Here is a 22,581-nt window from a genome sequence, read left to right as displayed (position 1 = left end):
AGAGGGGAGGAGTGGGGGGAGGGGAGAAGAGGAGGGAGGGGGAGGAGGCGAGGGGGAGGAGGCGAGGGGGAGGAGGCGAGGGGGAGGAGGCGAGGGGAGGGGGAAAGGGGAACGGCTAGCTTGGCAAGCGATAGCAGGATTTTTCTTTTTACCTCAATGAGGGCTATATAATTATATCGTCCGTGCTTGGAGCCTTCAAGTTCAACATAAAGTTTTTTTATGAAAAATAATCAGATTTTTAACAATCCACCAATGCAAGTTCAGAAATTAATGCAGATCCTTTACTTTGCGATACAAACGCAATTCCCGCCATTTACACTCACGATCAAGGCCTCCAGAGTGATCGCATTCGCGCCTCTTCTTCCTCCTTCAACTTCGTCTCACTTCTTTCACTCAAAATGCACGAAATTCTGCCGCATGAAATTATGTAGAGGCCTCCTCGGGGGGATATAAGGTAGATAAGGAAGGCGTTGTAACAGAAGCATCAAAATAAACGTAGAAGAACAAAAGGAAATTGGAGCTATTCTGGACCCACAGCCAAACCCGACAAACCATTGCAATACACCCCGAACGTCAAGCGACGCCACAAACGACACCATGGAATTGCAGCTGGCGCGGTTTTTTTAAACCATTGATATTAAAATAAAACGTAGCCTAAAACCACCGGGATTTTATGCTGATTCCGAATCTGTGTCTAAAACTTTTCTCCGATGTGTAGTTCTTGAGTTTTAAGCGGACATCCAGACAGACACATATATACACACACACAGACACTCCTCCTTTATATATAGAGATATATATATACTGTATATATATATATATATATATATATATATATATATATATATATATATATATATATATTGTTGCGGATCTGCCGCCGGCCTTCTCCCTTTACCAAGGGGGGATTAGTCCCCTTGTCTTGACTGACCTGGCACGCCCCGGGACCTATTACGTCCCTTCTGGACAGCGCTAAATAGGGTTTCAGGACCAAGTTCGCTGTTACCTAAATACTAGCGCTGCCCTGGAAGCGAGGAAATAAGCCCCGCACGAACCACGTGTGTTGGTGATACACCGAGCGGTTTGCGTACACGTGATTCGCGCTATTAGACATTATTAGACCCGATTGGAGCGATCTATTCGTACCACGCTTAGCCAATGGAGAAATCACAGGTATGATCGAATTGGAAAGAAAGGAAGAACAAATGGTTTAATTACTATTACACGTATGTACAGTACAGGATGAAGAGACACAGAGCAGCTTATACAGTCTTATTCTTAATCCCAAGGACACGGGCCCGTCTCACACACACACTCACACGGGGATTGCAGATGGCAGGACGATGTTCAGCGCATCCAGGGATGGCTCCTGTGCAGCTCTCTCGGTCCCCGGCACGTCCTTTGGAGATGGAAGTAGGTGAAAGCAGGAGCTTGCCACGTGTCGTCTGAACGGAGCGGGTTATCACGGGGCGAATGGTAGGGAGTGGACTTTGGCGTGGCTGGCGGTTATTCACTTGTGGCTATGGCCGCGCTTACTCGCGTGGCTGGAAATGCGCATTATGCGTTTACCGGCGTGTCTGGCTGCGCCCGCGTACTTGTATGGTTCAACGCCTCTTCTTCTCTCTCTCTGCGCAAGTCCTCAAACCAATCCTTTACACGAGCAGGTCCTTTTGCCACTGCCGTGTGCACGCGAGTCCTCTTATCAAGCTCCCTCTCTGCAAGTCCAAGTCCTTTAAAGCTCTCCACTTGCGAGTCCTCAACCAAATCCTTTCAAGTCCTTTCGAGGGCTTTTCGCATGGGCTTATATAGGCACGCCCCATGAACCTTCTGGAACTCACCAGACGCGCCTTACCATGCCCTCTCACGCCATGGCGCTAGAGCTCTGATTGGCTGGTGGCTCTTACCGTCTCCCCCATGCCGCTCACCCCGACCCCGCACCCCTCCTTTTTAGGCCTACCTCGTGTTAGCTTGATTAGGGGACAGCCAAATGGGCACGGGATGGATTACGCCCATAGAGGTAGAATTGGAGGGTGGACGCAAAATGAATGGGGCTACTTACTTTTTCCACATGCAAAATTTTCATTTATGTTCATTTAAATTATACAATGGACTACAAAATGTAAATGTTTCATGATATTTGTTATATTATATCACCTTTATCTATCAATATTGTTGAAATGAAGATCAAATAGCTGTATGTTGAAATATGTTGAAAAAGTCAAAACTTTACATGGGGTGTACTTACTTTTTCACGTGACTGTAGGTGTGAGGCAGGAGCACCAGTCCAGAGTGGAGAGCAGTTTTCCATTAAGCTGTGGATGAAAGCCTTGTATGTGGTGAGGAGCTCAGGTTTGCCAAAGTAGGACTTCACACGACGGAGGATGCCCAGTCGGCGACTGGCTTTGGAGGCCAGCTTGGAAATGTGGTTTTCCCAGGAAAGATCATGGCAGATAGTGAGACCCAAAAGCTTGAGTGACAGATCTTATTGGAGAGGATTGTTCAGAAAGTACATGGGAGGGTTTTCCAGATGGTCTTTATGAAGAGAAATATTGAGGGTGTGAGATTTGTCAGGATTGAATGACATGTTCCATTTGTTTGATCAGTTTGTGATTTTATCCGGCCTGCAGAGAGTGAACCCAAGTCTGTGTCGGCCGTGCCGGTCTGTGTCTGCTGTGCCGGTCTGTGTCTGTGTCTGCCGTGCCGGTCTGTGTCTGTGTCTGCCGTGCCGGTCTGTGTCTGTGTCTGCTGTGCCGGTCTGTGTCTGTCTCTGCCCACTGGTCTGTCTCTGTCTCTGATTTAATTCCATTGTTGGAAGAAACTCAGAAGAAAAACAGTTTGAGATGGTTTGGTCATGTGTTGAGGAAGGATGAAAGTGACTGGTTGAGAAGAGTGATGGAAATGAATGTAGAAGGAAGTAGAGGATGGGGAAGACCGAGAAAGACTTGGCTAAAGATGGTGGAAGAAGAATTGTGGGCAAGGGGGTTAAACAAGGGGAGATGCAGAAAATAAGGCAAAATGGAGAAGATTGTCATGGGGACCGCAAGGCTAACCCCTGCTCTAGCAGGGAAAATGGCCTTAAAATGCATGTTGTTGTTGTTGTTGTTGTTGTTGTTGTTGTTGTTGTTGGAAGAAACTCGAACCCAATAGACATCAATAACATTACAGAACATACTGTACACAATACGTTGGCCGAGCTTCTCGTAGCACTCAGAGAATTCAGTCTCATTATGGTGGTGTTTTTCTTTGATTATGGTGTTTGTTTGATTTGTTTTGTTTGATTTGTTTGATTATGGTGTTTTTCTTCTCATTATGGCTTTACACTACACTAAATACAAAAAACAAATCAAGACTGATGAAAGGAAAGAAAGACGTATATATTGCTACCTTAAATGTGCAAACACTTTTAAAAGTATCAAAAACACCAGAACTAATATCCTCAGCTGAAGCAACAAAACAAGACATCATCTGCCTCCAAGAACATCGATTTATACATGATGACATGCTGATAAAAGAAGAACACGTTGGCAAAAATTGGACACTAATAACCTCTTCTGCCTGGAAAAATAGCGTAAATGCATCTATTGGTGGAGTCGGTATGCTTGTTAGTCCCCACGCATACAAAGCTCTCAATAAAGTCGAAAAGATATCATCGAGAATTATGATAGCTACTTTTAATGGAAACCCTCAAACAACAGTAATTAGTTGTTATAGTCCCACAAATGTACACGATGAAGTAGAAGTTGAGAGATTCTATCAAGACCTATCATCAGTAACCAGACAGGTACCGAAACATCACATGTTAACTCTTGGAGGGGATTTTAACGCACAACTCGGATCATCAGAAGGCTTTAAATTTTCATATCATGTTCGCACTAACAGAAACGGCACAATGTTGAAAATTTTCTTTAAAGAGAATAACCTTTTATGCGCAAATACCACTTTCCAGAAACGACCAGGACAGCTATGGACACATTCAGCACCAAATGGAACAAAAGCACAACTTGACTTCATTATTGTTAATCGGAAATGGAAAAACAGTGTCAGAAATTGCAGAGCATTCAACTCTTTTATAAGCGTAGGATCAGACCATCACATTGTATCTGCAAGGATCCACTTGAGCCTTCGAGCAAATAAAATGAAATCAAAAAGTAAACCACTTTATGACTGGTCTTGTCTAAAAAATAACACACAGATTAGTGTCGCCTTTTCACTTTGTTTGAAAAATAGATTTGCTGCTCTTCAAGAACAAAATACAACAAACTCGCCGAATAAAACATTTGCCAATTTTGAATTGCAGAGAGTCTGCTTCTGGTACCATTCCTTTGAAATCAAAGAGGAAAAGTCGGATCCCATGGGAAACAGAGGAAATATGCCAGAAACGCAAAGAGCAACACAAAATGGCAGAAATTACAAACTCTGCACCTTCAATGGAAAACATCAGGAATTACAACGAAGCACGAAGTGTACTTACCGATTCTTATGAGAGAGAACAGATTGACTATCTCCAGAGAAAAATTGATATGATAAATAATGCTGCGAGTAACAAGCAATCTGCTGTGGCCTGGAAAACCGTAAACGAGATAAGCGGACGGAAATGCGTAAACAAATCCAAACTAAAAGCATCCAGCCAAGAAGAACGATTGAAACTCTGGCAAGAGCATTTCCAAAGCTTATTAGGGAAGCCACCTACAATAAAGGATGAAGTAATAACTCCTGTGATTTCAGATGAACTCGACATCAAAAAAGGTCCCTTCACCATAGATGAACTCCATAAAGCTCTTAAAAACATTCAAAACGGGAAAGCCTGTGGTCTAGATGACATTCCAGCCGAGATTTGGAAACTAGGTGAATTCGATGAGATTTTACTGAATTTGTGTAATGCTGTATACCATCAAAATCCAATAGATAGATGGACAGAAGGATGTATATTGCCTTTCCAGAAAAAAGGCGACCTAGGGCTTACAAAAAACTATTGAGGAATCACTCCGACACCAATAGCGGCCAAAATATACAACCTGATGTTATTAAACAGAATCAGACCGCGTATAGAACCAGTTCTGCGAAAAAATCAAAATGGCTTTCGGACTAGTAGATCGACCTCCGGGCAAATCCTTACTATTAGACGTCTTCTTGAAGGCGTTAAAGCTAAAAATCTTCCTGCTGTTTTCCTATTTATTGATTTCTCGCAAGCTTTCGACTCCATCCATCGAGGTAAGATGAAGGAGATACTGCTAGCATTCGGGATACCTCAGGAGACAGTTAATGCCATCATGATGCTGTATAAGAACTCGCATGCAATAGTCCGATCACCTGACGGCGATACAGACTGTTTTGACATCATGGCAGGAGTTTTACAGGGTGATACCCTCGCTCCCTACTTATTCATAATATGTCTCGATTATGTGCTACGCAAAGCAATAGACACCAACAATGAACTTGGATTTACCCTAAGTAAACGGAAAAGTCGGCGATACCCATCCAAGAAGATTACAGATGCAGATTATGCAGATGATCTTGCGGTTCTAGCAGACTATAACAAGGATGCAGCTACACTACTACACAAGATTGAAGAAGTAGCCAGCCAAATTGGTCTCCACATAAATGTCTCGAACACAGAGTACATCAGTCTTAATCAAGATCAAGTTGTAGACATAAAATCACTCAATGGTGAAAACATCAAAAAGGTTGACGAATTCACATACCTGGGAAGCAACATCGCCTCCACAAAAAGAGATGTCGACATCAGACTTGGAAAGGCTTGGGGAGCTTTAAACAGTCCAGGCAAGATTTGGAAATCTGCGCTTCCAATAGAGCTGAAACGCAACTTCTTTAGAGCAGCTGTTGAATCAGTTCTTGTATATGGGGCAATTACATGGACCTTGACATCATCACTAGAAAAGGCCCTGGATGGTGCATGCACTCGCATGCTCAGAGCAGCCCTTAACATCTCATGGAAAGAGCACCCCACAAAATATGAATTGTATGCAAAAATCCCACCAATCAGTGTAACCATACGTCAACGTAGATTAAGATTCGCTGGGCACTGCTGGAGAAACAAAGATGAGCTCGCAAGCGATGTTTTACTTTGGTTACCAACTCACGGCAAACAGGCACCAGGGAGACCTGCGAAAACATATAGCGATCAGCTTACAAATGATACTGGGTGTCTGGTTAACGAACTACCTAATGCCATGAGTGACAGAGATGAATGGAAGAAACGTGTCATGGAATGCCGAGCTAGCTCGACGCAGTAGTAATAGTAGTAGTTTTCTTTGATATGTGAGGAGGGGCAGAAGAGTAATTTACAATGTCACCACAGATCAGACCAGCTGGCGTCTTGACCATCTGGCTCCCATTAGGAAGCTACAAGGTTGTTTGTGGAAGTTGCTTTGGGAAGATGAAGTTCAGAAAGGTCACTTGCTTAGAGTCGGAGACAAACGTCCTCTGAGGCATTCACATCTGGTTTCACTCAGAGGGGAGATTCTTGCTTCATGACAAATAGCTGAGTCTGCAATCTCCAATGAGCTGGCCTCCGCACCAGGCCATAGGTCACCACACAAGCTCCTCTCCCAGGTCAAACAGGTCACTCAACACAAGCTCCTTTGACAACCTCATTTCTCAGTGTACAACCGAGAGTATTGTATTTCTCATTACACAGGACTTTGTAATCAATACAGCTCTTTTCACATTATTATTTCTAACATAATGAATACACATGTTCTATAATTCAAATGCAGTTTGCTCCAAGTATGAAAGCTTCATCTTTATTCGCATTCCACATTTCTAAAGATTATATAATATTGTTATGTCTCTAATTAGTTCTACAAAGCAACATTCATGTTTTCTGTGATTTCCTACAATGAGAAAAGTTCCGCAAGAGCAATTTGGCTGCAAATTATCAAATCTCATTTTGGAGTCCGAAAAGAAGGACTTCTACACCTGTCTCTCCTGAGGGTAGACACACACTTGTTAAGAGCTTTGTGAACCGAAATTTTGAGAAACTCCTAACGCCAGTAAATTCCAGAATTTTTTGGGATTAATTTTACAATCTTTATTTTATTTAAATTGAATTAAATACTTGAACACTGTTGAACACAAATTGCCGTTCTTGTTCCTGCCAATAACCTAAGGTTTAGCAGTGCTTGGACATGTTAAATAGGGTGGTGAATGAGGGTGAATGAGGGTAAACTATGAGGGGGAAATTAACCTTTATTGTACAAACTCAAAACCGCAACAATATATATATATATATATATATATATATATATATATATTGTTGCGGATCTGCCGCCGGCCTTCTCCCCTTACCAAGGGGGGATTAGTCCCCTTGTCTTGACTGACCTTGCGCGCCCCGGGACCTATTACGTCCCTTCTGGACAGCGCTAAATAGGGTTTCAGGACCAAGTTCGCCGTTACCTAAATACTAGCGCTGCCCTGGAAGCGAGGAAATAAGCCCCGCACGAACCACGTGTGTTGGTGATACACCGAGCGGTTTGCGTACACGTGATTCGCGCTATTAGACATTATTAGACCCGATTGGAGCGATCTATTCGTACCACGCTTAGCCAATGGAGAAATCACAGGTATGATCGAATTGGAAAGAAAGGAAGAACAAATGGTTTAATTACTATTACACGTATGTACAGTACAGGATGAAGAGACACAGAGCAGCTTATACAGTCTTATTCTTAATCCCAAGGACACGGGCCCGTCTCACACACACACTCACACGGGGATTGCAGATGGCAGGACGATGTTCAGCGCATCCAGGGATGGCTCCTGTGCAGCTCTCTCGGTCCCCGGCACGTCCTTTGGAGATGGAAGTAGGTGAAAGCAGGAGCTTGCCACATGTCGTCTGAACGGAGCGGGTTATCACGGGGTGAATGGTAGGGAGTGGACTTTGGCGTGGCTGGCGGTTATTCACTTGTGGCTATGGCCGCGCTTACTCGCGTGGCTGGAAATGCGCATTATGCGTTTACCGGCGTGTCTGGCTGCGCCTGCGTACTTGTATGGTTCAACGCCTCTTCTTCTCTCTCTCTGCGCAAGTCCTCAAACCAATCCTTTACGAGCAGGTCCTTTTGCCACTGCCGTGTGCACGCGAGTCCTCTTATCAAGCTCCCTCTCTGCAAGTCCAAGTCCTTTAAAGCTCTCCACTTGCGAGTCCTCAACCAAATCCTTTCAAGTCCTTTCGAGGGCTTTTCGCATGGGCTTATATAGGCACGCCCCATGAACCTTCTGGAACTCACCAGACGCGCCTTATCACGCCCTCTCACGCCATGGCACTAGAGCTCTGATTGGCTGGTGGCTCTTACCGTCTCCCCCATGCCGCTCACCCCGACCCCGCGCCCCTCCTTTTTAGGCCTACCTCATGTTAGCTTGATTAGGGGACAGCCAAATGGGCACGGGATGGATTACGCCCATAGAGGTAGAATTGGAGGGTGGACGCAAAATAAATGGGGCTACTTACTTTTTCCACATGCGAAATTTTCATTTATGTTTATTTAAATTATACAATGGACTACAAAATGTAAATGTTTCATGATATTTGTTATATTATATCACCTTTATCTATCAATATTGTTGAAATGAAGATCAAATAGCTGTATGTTGAAATATGTTGAAAAAGTCAAAACTTTACATGGGGTGTACTTACTTTTTCACGTGACTGTAGGTGTGAGGCAGGAGCACCAGTCCAGAGTGGAGAGCAGTTTTCCATTAAGCTGTGGATGAAAGCCTTGTATGTGGTGAGGAGCTCAGGTTTGCCAAGGTAGGACTTCGCACGACGGAGGATGCCCAGTCGGAGACTGGCTTTGGAGGCCAGCTTGGAAATGTGGTTTTCCCAGGAAAGATCATGGCAGATAGTGAGACCCAAAAGCTTGAGTGACAGATCTTATTGGAGAGGATTGTTCAGAAAGTACATGGGAGGGTTTTCCAGATGGTCTTTATGAAGAGAAATATTGAGGGTGTGAGATTTGTCAGGATTGAATGACATGTTCCATTTGTTTGATCAGTTTGTGATTTTATCCGGCCTGCAGAGAGTGAACCCAAGTCTGTGTCGGCCGTGCCGGTCTGTGTCTGCTGTGCCGGTCTGTGTCTGTGTCTGCCGTGCCGGTCTGTGTCTGTGTCTGCCGTGCCGGTCTGTGTCTGTGTCTGCTGTGCCGGTCTGTGTCTGTCTCTGCCCACTGGTCTGTCTCTGTCTCTGATTTAATTCCATTGTTGGAAGAAACTCAGAAGAAAAACAGTTTGAGATGGTTTGGTCATGTGTTGAGGAAGGATGAAAGTGACTGGTTGAGAAGAGTGATGGAAATGAATGTAGAAGGAAGTAGAGGATGGGGAAGACCGAGAAAGACTTGGCTAAAGATGGTGGAAGAAGAATTGTGGGCAAGGGGGTTAAACAAGGGGAGATGCAGAAAATAAGGCAAAATGGAGAAGATTGTCATGGGGACCGCAAGGCTAACCCCTGCTCTAGCAGGGAAAATGGCCTTAAAATGCATGTTGTTGTTGTTGTTGTTGGAAGAAACTCGAACCCAATAGACATCAATAACATTACAGAACATACTGTACACAATACGTTGGCCGAGCTTCTCGTAGCACTCAGAGAATTCAGTCTCATTATGGTGGTGTTTTTCTTTGATTATGGTGTTTGTTTGATTTGTTTTGTTTGATTTGTTTGATTATGGTGTTTTTCTTCTCATTATGGCTTTACACTACACTAAATACAAAAAACAAATCAAGACTGATGAAAGGAAAGAAAGACGTATATATTGCTACCTTAAATGTGCAAACACTTTTAAAAGTATCAAAAACACCAGAACTAATATCCTCAGCTGAAGCAACAAAACAAGACATCATCTGCCTACAAGAACATCGATTTATACATGATGACATGCTGATAAAAGAAGAACACGTTGGCAAAAATTGGACACTAATAACCTCTTCTGCCTGGAAAAATAGCGTAAATGCATCTATTGGTGGAGTCGGTATGCTTGTTAGTCCCCACGCATACAAAGCTCTCAATAAAGTCGAAAAGATATCATCGAGAATTATGATAGCTACTTTTAATGGAAACCCTCAAACAACAGTAATTAGTTGTTATAGTCCCACAAATGTACACGATGAAGTAGAAGTTGAGAGATTCTATCAAGACCTATCATCAGTAACCAGACAGGTACCGAAACATCACATGTTAACTCTTGGAGGGGATTTTAACGCACAACTCGGATCATCAGAAGGCTTTAAATTTTCATATCATGTTCGCACTAACAGAAACGGCACAATGTTGAAAATTTTCTTTAAAGAGAATAACCTTTTATGCGCAAATACCACTTTCCAGAAAAGACCAGGACAGCTATGGACACATTCAGCACCAAATGGAACAAAAGCACAACTTGACTTCATTATTGTTAATCGGAAATGGAAAAACAGTGTCAGAAATTGCAGAGCATTCAACTCTTTTATAAGCGTAGGATCAGACCATCACATTGTATCTGCAAGGATCCACTTGAGCCTTCGAGCAAATAAAATGAAATCAAAAAGTAAACCACTTTATGACTGGTCTTGTCTCAAAAATAACACACAGATTAGTGTCGCCTTTTCACTTTGTTTGAAAAATAGATTTGCTGCTCTTCAAGAACAAAATACAACAAACTCGCCGAATAAAACATTTGCCAATTTTGAATTGCAGAGAGTCTGCTTCTGGTACCATTCCTTTGAAATCAAAGAGGAAAAGTCGGATCCCATGGGAAACAGAGGAAATATGCCAGAAACGCAAAGAGCAACACAAAATGGCAGAAATTACAAACTCTGCACCTTCAATGGAAAACATCAGGAATTACAACGAAGCACGAAGTGTACTTACCGATTCTTATGAGAGAGAACAGATTGACTATCTCCAGAGAAAAATTGATATGATAAATAATGCTGCGAGTAACAAGCAATCTGCTGTGGCCTGGAAAACTGTAAACGAGATAAGCGGACGGAAATGCGTAAACAAATCCAAACTAAAAGCATCCAGCCAAGAAGAACGATTGAAACTCTGGCAAGAGCATTTCCAAAGCTTATTAGGGAAGCCACCTACAATAAAGGATGAAGTAATAACTCCTGTGATTTCAGATGAACTCGACATCAAAAAAGGTCCCTTCACCATAGATGAACTCCATAAAGCTCTTAAAAACATTCAAAACGGGAAAGCCTGTGGTCTAGATGACATTCCAGCCGAGATTTGGAAACTAGGTGAATTCGATGAGATTTTACTGAATTTGTGTAATGCTGTATACCATCAAAATCCAATAGATAGATGGACAGAAGGATGTATATTGCCTTTCCAGAAAAAAGGCGACCTAGGGCTTACAAAAAACTATTGAGGAATCACTCCGACACCAATAGCGGCCAAAATATACAACCTGATGTTATTAAACAGAATCAGGCCGCGTATAGAACCAGTTCTGCGAAAAAATCAAAATGGCTTTCGTACTAGTAGATCGACCTCCGGGCAAATCCTTAATATTAGACGTCTTCTTGAAGGCGTTAAAGCTAAAAATCTTCCTGCTGTTTTCCTATTTATTGATTTCTCGAAAGCTTTCGACTCCATCCATCGAGGTAAGATGAAGGAGATACTGCTAGCATTCGGGATACCTCAGGAGACAGTTAATGCCATCATGATGCTGTATAAGAACTCGCATGCAATAGTCCGATCACCTGACGGCGATACAGACTGTTTTGACATCATGGCAGGAGTTTTACAGGGTGATACCCTCGCTCCCTACTTATTCATAATATGCCTCGATTATGTGCTACGCAAAGCAATAGACACCAACAATGAACTTGGATTTACCCTAAGTAAACGGAAAAGTCGGCGATACCCATCCAAGAAGATTACAGATGCAGATTATGCAGATGATCTTGCGGTTCTAGCAGACTATAACAAGGATGCAGCTACACTACTACACAAGATTGAAGAAGTAGCCAGCCAAATTGGTCTCTACATAAATGCCTCGAAGACAAAGTACATCAGTCTTAATCAAGATCAAGTTGTAGACATAAAATCACTCAATGGTGAAAACATCAAAAAGGTTGACGAATTCACATACCTGGGAAGCAACATCGCCTCCACAAAAAGAGATGTCGACATCAGACTTGGAAAGGCTTGGGGAGCTTTAAACAGTCCAGGCAAGATTTGGAAATCTGCGCTTCCAATAGAGCTGAAACGAAACTTCTTTAGAGCAGCTGTTGAATCAGTTCTTGTATATGGGGCAATTACATGGACCTTGACATCGTCACTAGAAAAGGCCCTGGATGGTGCATACACTCGCATGCTCAGAGCAGCCCTTAACATCTCATGGAAAGAGCACCCCACAAAATATTAATTGTATGCAAAAATCCCACCAATCAGTGTAACCATACGTCAACGTAGATTAAGATTCGCTGGGCACTGCTGGAGAAACAAAGATGAGCTCGCAAGCGATGTTTTACTTTGGTTACCAACTCACGGCAAACAGGCACCAGGGAGACCTGCGAAAACATATATCGATCAGCTTACAAATGATACTGGGTGTCTGGTTAGCGAACTACCTAATGCCATGAGTGACAGAGATGAATGGAAGAAACGTGTCATGGAATGCCGAGCTAGCTCGACGCAGTAGTAATAGTAGTAGTTTTCTTTGATATGTGAGGAGGGGCAGAAGAGTAATTTACAATGTCACCACAGATCAGACCAGCTGGCGTCTTGACCATCTGGCTCCCATTAGGAAGCTACAAGGTTGTTTGTGGAAGTTGCTTTGGGAAGATGAAGTTCAGAAAGGTCACTTGCTTAGAGTCGGAGACAAACGTCCTCTGAGGCATTCACATCTGGTTTCACTCAGAGGGGAGATTCTTGCTTCATGACAAATAGCTGAGTCTGCAATCTCCAATGAGCTGGCCTCCGCACCAGGCCATAGGTCACCACACAAGCTCCTCTCCCAGGTCAAACAGGTCACTCAACACAAGCTCCTTTGACAACCTCATTTCTCAGTGTACAACCGAGAGTATTGTATTTCTCATTACACAGGACTTTGTAATCAATACAGCTCTTTTCACATTATTATTTCTAACATAATGAATACACATGTTCTATAATTCAAATGCAGTTTGCTCCAAGTATGAAAGCTTCATCTTTATTCGCATTCCACATTTCTAAAGATTATATAATATTGTTATGTCTCTAATTAGTTCTACAAAGCAACATTCATGTTTTCTGTGATTTCCTGCAATGAGAAAAGTTCCGCAAGAGCAATTTGGCTGCAAATTATCAATTCTCATTTTGGAGTCCGAAAAGAAGGACTTCTACACCTGTCTCTCCTGAGGGTAGACACACACTTGTTAAGAGCTTTGTGAAACGAAATTTTGAGAAACTCCTAACGCCAGTAAATTCCAGAATTTTTTGGGATTAATTTTACAATCTTTATTTTATTTAAATTGAATTAAATACTTGAACACTGTTGAACACAAATTGCCGTTCTTGTTCCTGCCAATAACCTACGGTTTAGCAGTGCTTGGACATGTTAAATAGGGTGGTGAATGAGGGTGATGTGGAAGACTTAACATCTGGAATTTTTCTTTTTAACAATCTTTAACTTCATTATTATATTTAAATTGAAGTATACATTCCATGACGTAACATGTTCTATGAACTCTCGAGATGGTTCTCAATCTCATTTCCCTGCAAAAGATTGAAGCTTTATTTGTTCACAGGTGATGTCTTTCCTGTAAATGTGCATGGCAGACAACACAACGATTCATCTGTCACAGAAGATTTTAAATGTGCTTCTGCAAAGGAAGATTCAGATGATATTCACATGACAAACGGAAGTGCTTCCTGTTTTGCAACTGGTGAGTGGAAACGTAAAAAAATCACTTACAATCTTTTGTGTTGAGAAAAGAAATAATTTTCGGAAATGTGTTAAATATTTTACATTTTGATTTTGACAAAAATAAAATGTTGTATTCTTTGTTTTTGTAGAACAAACCAGAAGTAATATGGGACAAATAAGGTCCAGTCTCAGCTTGACAGTGAGGAAGAAGCCTTTTTTGAAGAAACGAGATCAAGACTCACTTTCTATAAAATACAAGTTCATGTCTGGGCCTCGCAACACCATGAATAATGTTAAATTAAACAAACACAAAAAGGTTAGAGAAAGGCGAATACGTTACAAGTGTAATGTGTGCAGAATGGATTTTGCTTCAAAGAGTAACATCAAAATACACATGAGGATCCACACTGGAAAACGACCCCACAAGTGCTCTGTCTGTGATAAAGGTTTCTCTCAAAAAGGCCATTTGAAATTACATATGATGATCCATACAGGAGAGCGACCTTACAAATGCTCGATATGTGATAAAGGTTTCCCTCGAAAAGGCGATTTGAAATCACATATGATGATCAATACAGGAGAGCGACCGCACAAATGCTCGATATGTGAAAAAGGTTTCTCTCAAAAAGGCAATTTGAAATTACATATGAGGATCCATACAGGAGAGCGACCTTACAAATGCTCCATATGTGATAAAGGTTTCTCTCGAAAAGGCTATTTGAAATTAAATATGAAGAACCATACAGGAGAGCGACCACACAAATGCTCGATATGTGATAAAGGTTTCTTGACAAAAAGCAACTTGAAATTACATATGAAGATCCATGCAGGAGAGCGACCACACAAATGCTCGATATGTGATAAAGGTTTCTTTGAAAGCAGCAATTTTACATATGATGATCCATACAGGAGAGCGACCACACAAATGCTCGATATGTGATAAAGGTTTCTTTGAAAGCAGCAATTTGAAATTATATATGATGATCCATACAGGAGAGCGACCACACAAATGCTCGATATGTGATAAAGGTTTCCCTCGAAAAGGCAATTTAAAATCACATATGAGGATCCATACAGGAGAGCAACCTCACAAATGCTCCATATGTGATAAAGGTTTCTCTCAAAAAGGCAATTTGAAATTACATATGAGGATCCATACAGGAGAGCAACCCTACAAATGTTCCATATGTGATAAAGGTTTCTCTCATCGCAGCAGTTTGAAAAGGCATATGAGTATCCATACAGGAGAGCGACCTTACAAATGCTCAACAACAACAACAACAACATGCATTTTAAGGCCATTTTCCCTGCTAGAGTGGGGGTTAGCCTTGCGGGCCCCATGACAATCTTCTCCATTTTGCCCTATTTTCTGCATCTCCCCTTGTTGACCCCTTTGCCCGCATTTCTTCTTCCACCACCTTTAGCCAAGTCTTTCACGGTCTTCCCCGTCCTCTACTTCCTTCTACATTCATTTCCATCACTCTTCTCAACCAGTCACTTTCATCCTTCCTCAACACATGACCAAACCATCTCAACCTGTGCCTCTTCACAGCATCAATCACAGGCTCTATTCCCATCATCTTTCGCAATTCATCATTTGTCTTCCTCTCTCTCAACGATACTCCACATATCCACCGAACTATTCGCATTTCCACCCTTTCCAGCCTTCGTTGCTGCTCTATGTTCATTACCCATGTCTCGCTCCCATAAATCATAACACTTCTCACACATGCAGCATACACCTTTCCCTTCAGCTTCAACGACACACCCCTCCTCATCAGCACGCCACTCAGTTCCCGAAACTTCTTCCATGCACCTCTCACTCTAGCAACCGTTGCCGAGTCTGATCCACCTTCTCCATTCAGCATGTCTCCTAGGTTGCAAAATGTTTTCACATCTTCCAGCTTCACGCCGTCTCCAAGATCCAACTCAACATTTCCTCCATCTGCAGCTCCCTCTGTGCACACCTTACACTTGAATGTAGCTGCCACACTGGTTAATGACCCTCTCAAACCACTACACGTTTGATGAACCCACTCAGCGCACATTTTACGTTGAATGGAGTTCACTCCGACACCCTTCCTGCACACAGCACACGGCCACTTCCCAGTTCTTTCCACCTCAACACATGCTTTACCACTTGCCATCACCTTCGTTTTTACGATATTCACCTTCAAACCTTTGTCTCCATACATTCCTTCCACTTGTTCATCTTCTCCTTCAGTCCATCCTTCATTTATATTTGACACATAATTTTCATAATTCTTCCACAACTTTTCGGCTCTTCATCTTTATATTTTTCAGCTCACTCTGTCCACCTGTAGACTTCCCGAAAAACAAAAAAATTGCATGCATGTCGGAAGAAAGTGTTTCAGGTTGGCATTTTTAATACTAGGGCATGCCCGTACTATATATATGCCCGTACTATATATCTATCTAAAATTATATCCCCCCCCCTCTATTTACATGAAATGGTTTGGTCCATTCGCAACGCCAAAGCGAACGGCGAACGGCTTGCGAGTACAGTGACAACCCCCCCCCCTCTATTTACATGAAATGGTTTCGTCCATTCGCAACGACCACAGAACCCGCCCCTCTATTTACATGGAATGGTTTGGTCCATTCGCAACGCCAAAGCGAACGGCGAACGGCTAAATCGCCATAGCTCGGTAAGTACTTGTCCGATTAATTTCAAACCTTGAAAAGGCACATCCTCGGGTCCCCAGCAATATACCTGGCAAGTTTCAAGTATATCGGACCGGTAGTTGTCGAGAAATCGTTGTCGCATACACACATACACACACACATACACACAGAGATTAGTGGAATTATAGATAGATGAAATAGGCAAAGCCTAGAAATGAACGAAAACCTTTGGATTTACCCTTTAGAACCCTCTAGAATTAAACACGATGAATTAGAAAGGTTCTTCTTCAATTTTGATGGGCGGATGGACAGATGGATGGAAGGACATCGCCAAATATTGAAGCGGCTTCACCACTTAAAAATCATCATCATCAATCCATAAGTTCAGCAATCCATGAGGATCGTGGGACATACAACGTCCTGGCAAAAATCGACAGAGCATCCCAGATTTCATAGGGAGATTGGCAGGTGATGCATAGATAGCTGCACTCAACCAACTTCAACTACATAATCCGCAAGGTCTACTTCACTATCTGGGCACAGAGCCTTTCAAGATCGTAGTGCATACATTATGAATCGATTAACACCTGGTGAGTATTAGCTTGGGTACAATTTGTTCATATTTATCGTCTCAAACTTTCAGTTTTCATATCAAAATAAGATGCGATTACTTAGAACATGACCCGGGAACCCACCTCGGCCTGTGAATAATTACCCTGAACGCACGAAGTGAAAAGCAGGGTTAGACATTCGGGTGCGTACGTGTGGCGAACGTGTGTGTTTGCATTTTAAAAATTCGTTTTCTCGGCAATCGTTGGTCCGATTGACACGAAATTTTACCAAAGAAGCGCCTCCGCCTGTATAATTTTTTTTATTCATAATTATGATGTCATAGGTCATGTCGTACGAACACCATCTTGGAAAATCGTTGCACCTCTATATCCCCGAAACCGCCAATGCGAAAAATTCAAACATGGCTCATTGTAAACAATTCCGCATGGGGAATAAGTGTTAACGATGACGTCATTGGTGCCTTAATTATGACGTCATAATTCGACAGGGACACCATAGTCTGATCACTCTGAAATTTCTTGAGCGTTATCTACACAACAATTGCATTAGAGAATATAAATTTATGATGTCATCAGTTACGTGGTCTGACAGCCATATTGGATCAAAGGAAAAACACTTGAAAAACAGAAGAGTTGGGTTGCACTAAGTTGTCTGCGCAGGGTAAGTATTCTATGAATACCATCTGGTTTAAACATTCAAATAACCTACCAGCAATCTCTTTGACACATGCTACATCTTTCCTATTCCCTCTCTTCTGTTCTTCTCTGGGCCTTATGTTGCTCATATTCCTCTATGGGGATGTCTATCACCCTCCTTTTCCCTCCAAAGCCTTTGACAGTCTGTAAACCTAGTCCCCTTGGTCATCTCGCATTTCCATGAGCCGAGACCGTATTATCTCGACAGCTTTATTTATAATGTAGCATCATGGTCACCTCTTATCTGTCTCGTTGAGTTTGATCCGCAATGGAATTGTGTCGAAAGGAAATTTACCTTGTTGAATTTATCAGCAAGCAGTGCTGTATGATGTCCATTATCATCCAACTTGCACCTGCTTGATGCAGAACTACCCATGGTATACCCAATGCAAACCTAAGGCTTTGGCCAATATCCTGGGTTTAACACAAGGGTGATTATCCATTGTGATGAGGTCCTACCTTAGCATCCTTGTGAATATTTTTTGAATGGTGATCCTCGAATGGAAAATCAGATGAGAATCTTACACAGATTCACAATCTTCTGAACAGGTGTTGGCTCATTGTGAGAGAGCAAGAAGCTAAGAAAAAAAACAACTTTATTTCAAAACAATTCAACAAATCAGATTCTGAGTACAAAGGTTAATTCAGTGGTTTGAGTATCTTGATCAATGAAAAATACAACAATTAAAAGTAGTTAAACTTTTTTTCTTAATAAAACGTACATACAAAAGTTGTTGCAATACTGTATAACATTTCCACGAAGTTAACCTTCCTATTTCATCATTACGTGGTGTTAGGGGTTAATTGTGAACGGACAGACATGTTTCTTTGCGAGAGAGTTTAAGTGTGGATTTGAATCCACAGGGAAACAAATTCATGAACAAACAAGTAGCAATTGCTATCCTGCCATTTCCCAGCCTTATAAAACCTAGGCCTTCAGTGGATATCTCCCTTTTTGTTATGGCTCATTCAGGAGCAAGGCAGAACTGGCAGTCAGGCCAACATCAAGCAAATTAATGAACAACAAGCGTTACGCCTAGGTCCCCTGTCGGTGAAGTGATGTGAGGTGACAAAGTGGAAGACGCAAGGCGGCCATCTTGGATTTTAAGGTGGCGACACAATTTTCAATAGCGTTCTCCCTTATGAGTAGATCCACCCCCACACCAGATTAGAAGTTAGCAGTTCGTTTATTTTTCAAGATATTTTGCTCACAAGGTTCAGATATATATATGTTGGCGGCCATTTTGGATTTTAACGTGGCGACCCAATTTTCAATAGCTTTCTTCCTTATGCGTAGATACACCCACACACCAGATTAGAAGTTAGCAGTTCGTTTATTTTTCAAGATATTTCGCTCACAAAGTTCAGACATATATATGTTGGCGGCCATCTTGGATTTTGACGTGGCGACCCAATTTTCAATGGCGTTCTCCCTTATGCCTAGATACACCCACACGCCAGATTAGAAGTTGGTACTTCGCTTATTTTAAGATATTCCGCTCACAAGGTTCAGATATACATGGCGGCGGCCATCTTGGATTTTGACGTGGCGACCCAATTTTCAATAGGGTTCGTCCTTATGCCTAGGTACACCCACACGCCAGATTAGAAGTTGGTACTTCGCTTATTTTTCAGGATATTCCGCTCACAAGGTTCAGACATACATGGCGTCAGACATACATGGCAGCGGCCATCTTGGATTTTGACGTGGGTTGCACCCACACACCAAATTAGAAATCGGTCCTTCGCTTACGCACGCACGCACGTACGCACGCACGCACGCATGGACCCACACACGGACGGAGGGGAAAATCATAGTCCCCCTTTCGCTCCGCGGTGCGACGGGGGACAAAAAAAGAGGAGGGGAGGAAACGCTGAAACTTGCAAGTAAAATGGTTGATGAAGGAAAAGTTAATGGGGGTAATAAAGGTCATAGGTCAGAAGTTGGGATGAAAATAGATGGTGTGGTGCAATGCATGCTTGAAGTCCTGGAGGGAAGAGTGAGACAGAACAGCCTCTGGAATAATGTTCCATAAACCGGAGAAGCAAGGAACTCGCCGGGCTAAGCTCTCCTTAGTTTCTGAGATCGTACAGGAAGCCTCGATTCTCAGCAGAGGAGTCGCAGCACAAACTGTTAATCCAAAGTAAATGCAAATAAATCATGCGGGAAACCTATGTGCATCGAAGAGCACCGAACCTATTCCGTATATTGTGCAAAATGTAAAGCAGGATGTTGTTAAGAGATCTTGAGAGATGCTGAATGAAGGTTCAACGACATCATTTATTCCTTGATCCTTGGAGACTCCGTCAGGCTAATGTTGGCTTTTTGGAACAAATCTCTGCATATTCAGTGGGCTCTTCCGATTTTGAAACCTTTGAGAAAGAAAACATTATGAGATTGAAATTCAACTTGTATTTACTTTAAAATTAAATTAACTTTTGACTTTATGAGTAGAGCCCAACCCTCCTCCTTGTGCTGCTACATGTATCCCTGTTACTTCTACTTTGTTGGACAGACCGCTGTACATCCAAATTTAATAATAAAATTATATGGAAGTCTTGCAAAAGCTTGAGGATAATATCACTAATATTACTTGTGTCTGAGGCACATGATCACATGGTTTGAGAATCTAAAATTACTGGCAGAACGTGTGCACCCTGCAGTAACCTGGGAGAAGCATCGCCAATAAAGGAAAGGGCAGAGGGTGCCAGGCCAAAACGGAGGTGATACAATACAGAGAGGCGAACAACCTGTCTGCGATGAGAAAGTAACAGGCCTAGACACTCATCTTTGTCATGGGAGATCATAATGATTTAAGCATAATGATTTTAAAACAACTGTTCACCACCATCTCTTATCTTCCCCTATCCAAAACCTTGATCTTTTCTACCCCCGTTAATTCACCCCCGATCCACTTTTTTGAAATACCGATTTCCTTCCTGGAAGTCCGAGCAGTGTCCATGTGTTTTTTTTATTTTTTATTTCTCCCACCCCCCCCCCCCCTTTCCACGCCTCCTCCCCCCAAGCCATCTCCCTCCCACAGATCTCCCGATGTCTCTGCTCTCCATCTTGTTCTCCCGCTCCCTTTATGATATGTTTTATGTGTCAGTTTGTCTTTTTTGTGATCGATGTTAGCTCTTACACAAGCCTCGACCTTGTATGAATGAATGAATGAATGATCGTTTTAAGGCCATTTTCCCCGCTAGAGCGGAGGTTAGGCTTGTGGGCCCCATGACAATCATGGTTCCCTGTTTGAGGCAATGTTTTTATGGCCGGATGCCCTTCCTGACGCCAACCCTTGGTCACGCTCTTTTGATGCGCAGGGATACGGTGTACCTATTCTAACACACCGGGATCATTCATCCCAGCAAGCTGGTACTCAATTTGCCGACCTCGGAAGGATGACAGGCTGAGTCAACCCCCCTGGCGTTAATTCAACGATCGACCGGGATTCGAACCCAGGATCCTGGGATCCCAAGCCGGCACCCTAACCGCTAAGCCAACACCAGGCACCAGGCACCAGGCAACACCAACGCAACAACAGGATCCCAAGCCTCGACCTTGTATTCAAAAAAAAAAAGTACATTGCTTTCTATTCCACGAAGAAGGGCAAGGTGTGAGGGAGAGGTGCCATCACAAAAGGGAGAGCAGTACTCCATCAAGCTGCGAATAAAGGTATTGTAGGTTGTCAAAAGTTCAGATTGGACAAGGAAAAACTTCCACGAAGGAGGATTCCCAGTCGGTGGATGGCTTTGGACGCCATCAAGGAAATATATTCTGCCCAAGAAAGAGCGTGGCTGAAGGTGAGAGTGACTGAACTGCTTCAGGTGCTTTGTTTATGAAGTAGATGTGAGTGTTTACCAGATGGTCCTTTCGGGGAGACAAGGTGAGTGTGTGGGATTTGTCGGGGTTTTTTTTTTTGTATACAGGATCGAGGCTCGTGAAAGAGCTAACATTTATCACACAAAAAAAATCAAACAGACACACAAAGCATTTAATAAGGGTAGCGGTAGACAAGATGGGGAGAGAAGGGGAAGCACACAAACACAACATTTGAGAGCAGGGACAAAGGGAGATCTGTGAGAGGGAGAGGGCTTGGGGTGGGGGGTGAAAGGAGGGGGGGTGGGAGAGGTAAAAAAAAAACATGGAGACTGCAAGGAGTTCCAGGAAGGAAGTCGGTATTTCAAAAAAGTAGATCTGGGGTGAAATTAGCGGGGGTAGAAAAGATCAAGGTTTTGGATGGGGGAAGATAAGAGATGGTGGTGAACAGCTGTTTTAAAGATCTGGAGGGAGGAGTGGGATTGAAGGGAGTTCGGGAGTTTGCTCAACAGGTGGGAGAAAAGAGGAATGAAGGAGTGAAGGTGAGCAGAGAGCCGAGATTTCGGCAGTTTAACCAGAAGACGATTGCAGGCAGATCTTGTGCGACCTGTAGGAATATTTGGGGGACAGAGCCCAGAGAGAGCTGGGGAGCAAGGCCGGAGAGGAGTCGGTAGAAGATGGAAAGACCACCAACCTGCCTGCGGTGAGTGAGTGAAAGGCCCTCGGAGTTAGCTTCATCGCGGGAGATTCCAATGATTCCAAACGCTTTGGCTTTAACAGCGTGAACATATTCAACAGGTTTCAACTTTGGTTTCAACAGCGTGAACGTGAAGATAGGGTTGAAAGACATATTCCAAGTGTTGGACCAGTTCTTGATTATATAAGGGTCTGCAGAGAGGATTCTCAAAGGTTCCTGCTTGCCTTTCTGAAATGACAGAAATGCCATGGTAGAGGATGAAATCATCAACAGAGATAAGCAGAATCTTCCAGGGAATCAAGA

At 42.8% G+C, this 22,581-nt stretch overlaps 2 protein-coding genes across 6 annotated transcripts in view; one reads left to right on the top strand and one right to left on the bottom strand.

Annotated features, from left to right (window-relative positions):
• The window catches only part of LOC144892693 (protein FAM200C-like), a 1,175,895-nt gene that overhangs the window by 450,706 nt on the left and 702,608 nt on the right, over positions 1 to 22,581 (top strand). The gene's annotated exons all lie outside the window — the stretch shown is intronic.
• The window catches only part of LOC144892691 (uncharacterized), a 78,580-nt gene continuing 74,339 nt past the window's right edge, over positions 18,341 to 22,581 (bottom strand). For all 5 annotated transcript variants that reach the window (XR_013623908.1, XM_078780832.1, XM_078780833.1 and 2 more), the window contains one exon: positions 18,341 to 20,134. Coding sequence is in view for 4 of the 5 variants with exons in the window: in XM_078780832.1 (XP_078636958.1) it covers positions 20,074 to 20,134 (61 nt within the window). In the remaining variant the exon portion in view is untranslated. The remainder of the gene's footprint in view (positions 20,135 to 22,581) is intronic.

The sequence above is a fragment of the Myxine glutinosa genome, chromosome 6, assembly GCF_964187855.1.
Source record: "Myxine glutinosa chromosome 6, kmMyxGlut1.1, whole genome shotgun sequence".
In the NCBI taxonomy this organism is placed as follows: domain Eukaryota; kingdom Metazoa; phylum Chordata; class Myxini; order Myxiniformes; family Myxinidae; genus Myxine; species Myxine glutinosa.
This window is presented reverse-complemented; position numbering and strand designations above follow the sequence as displayed.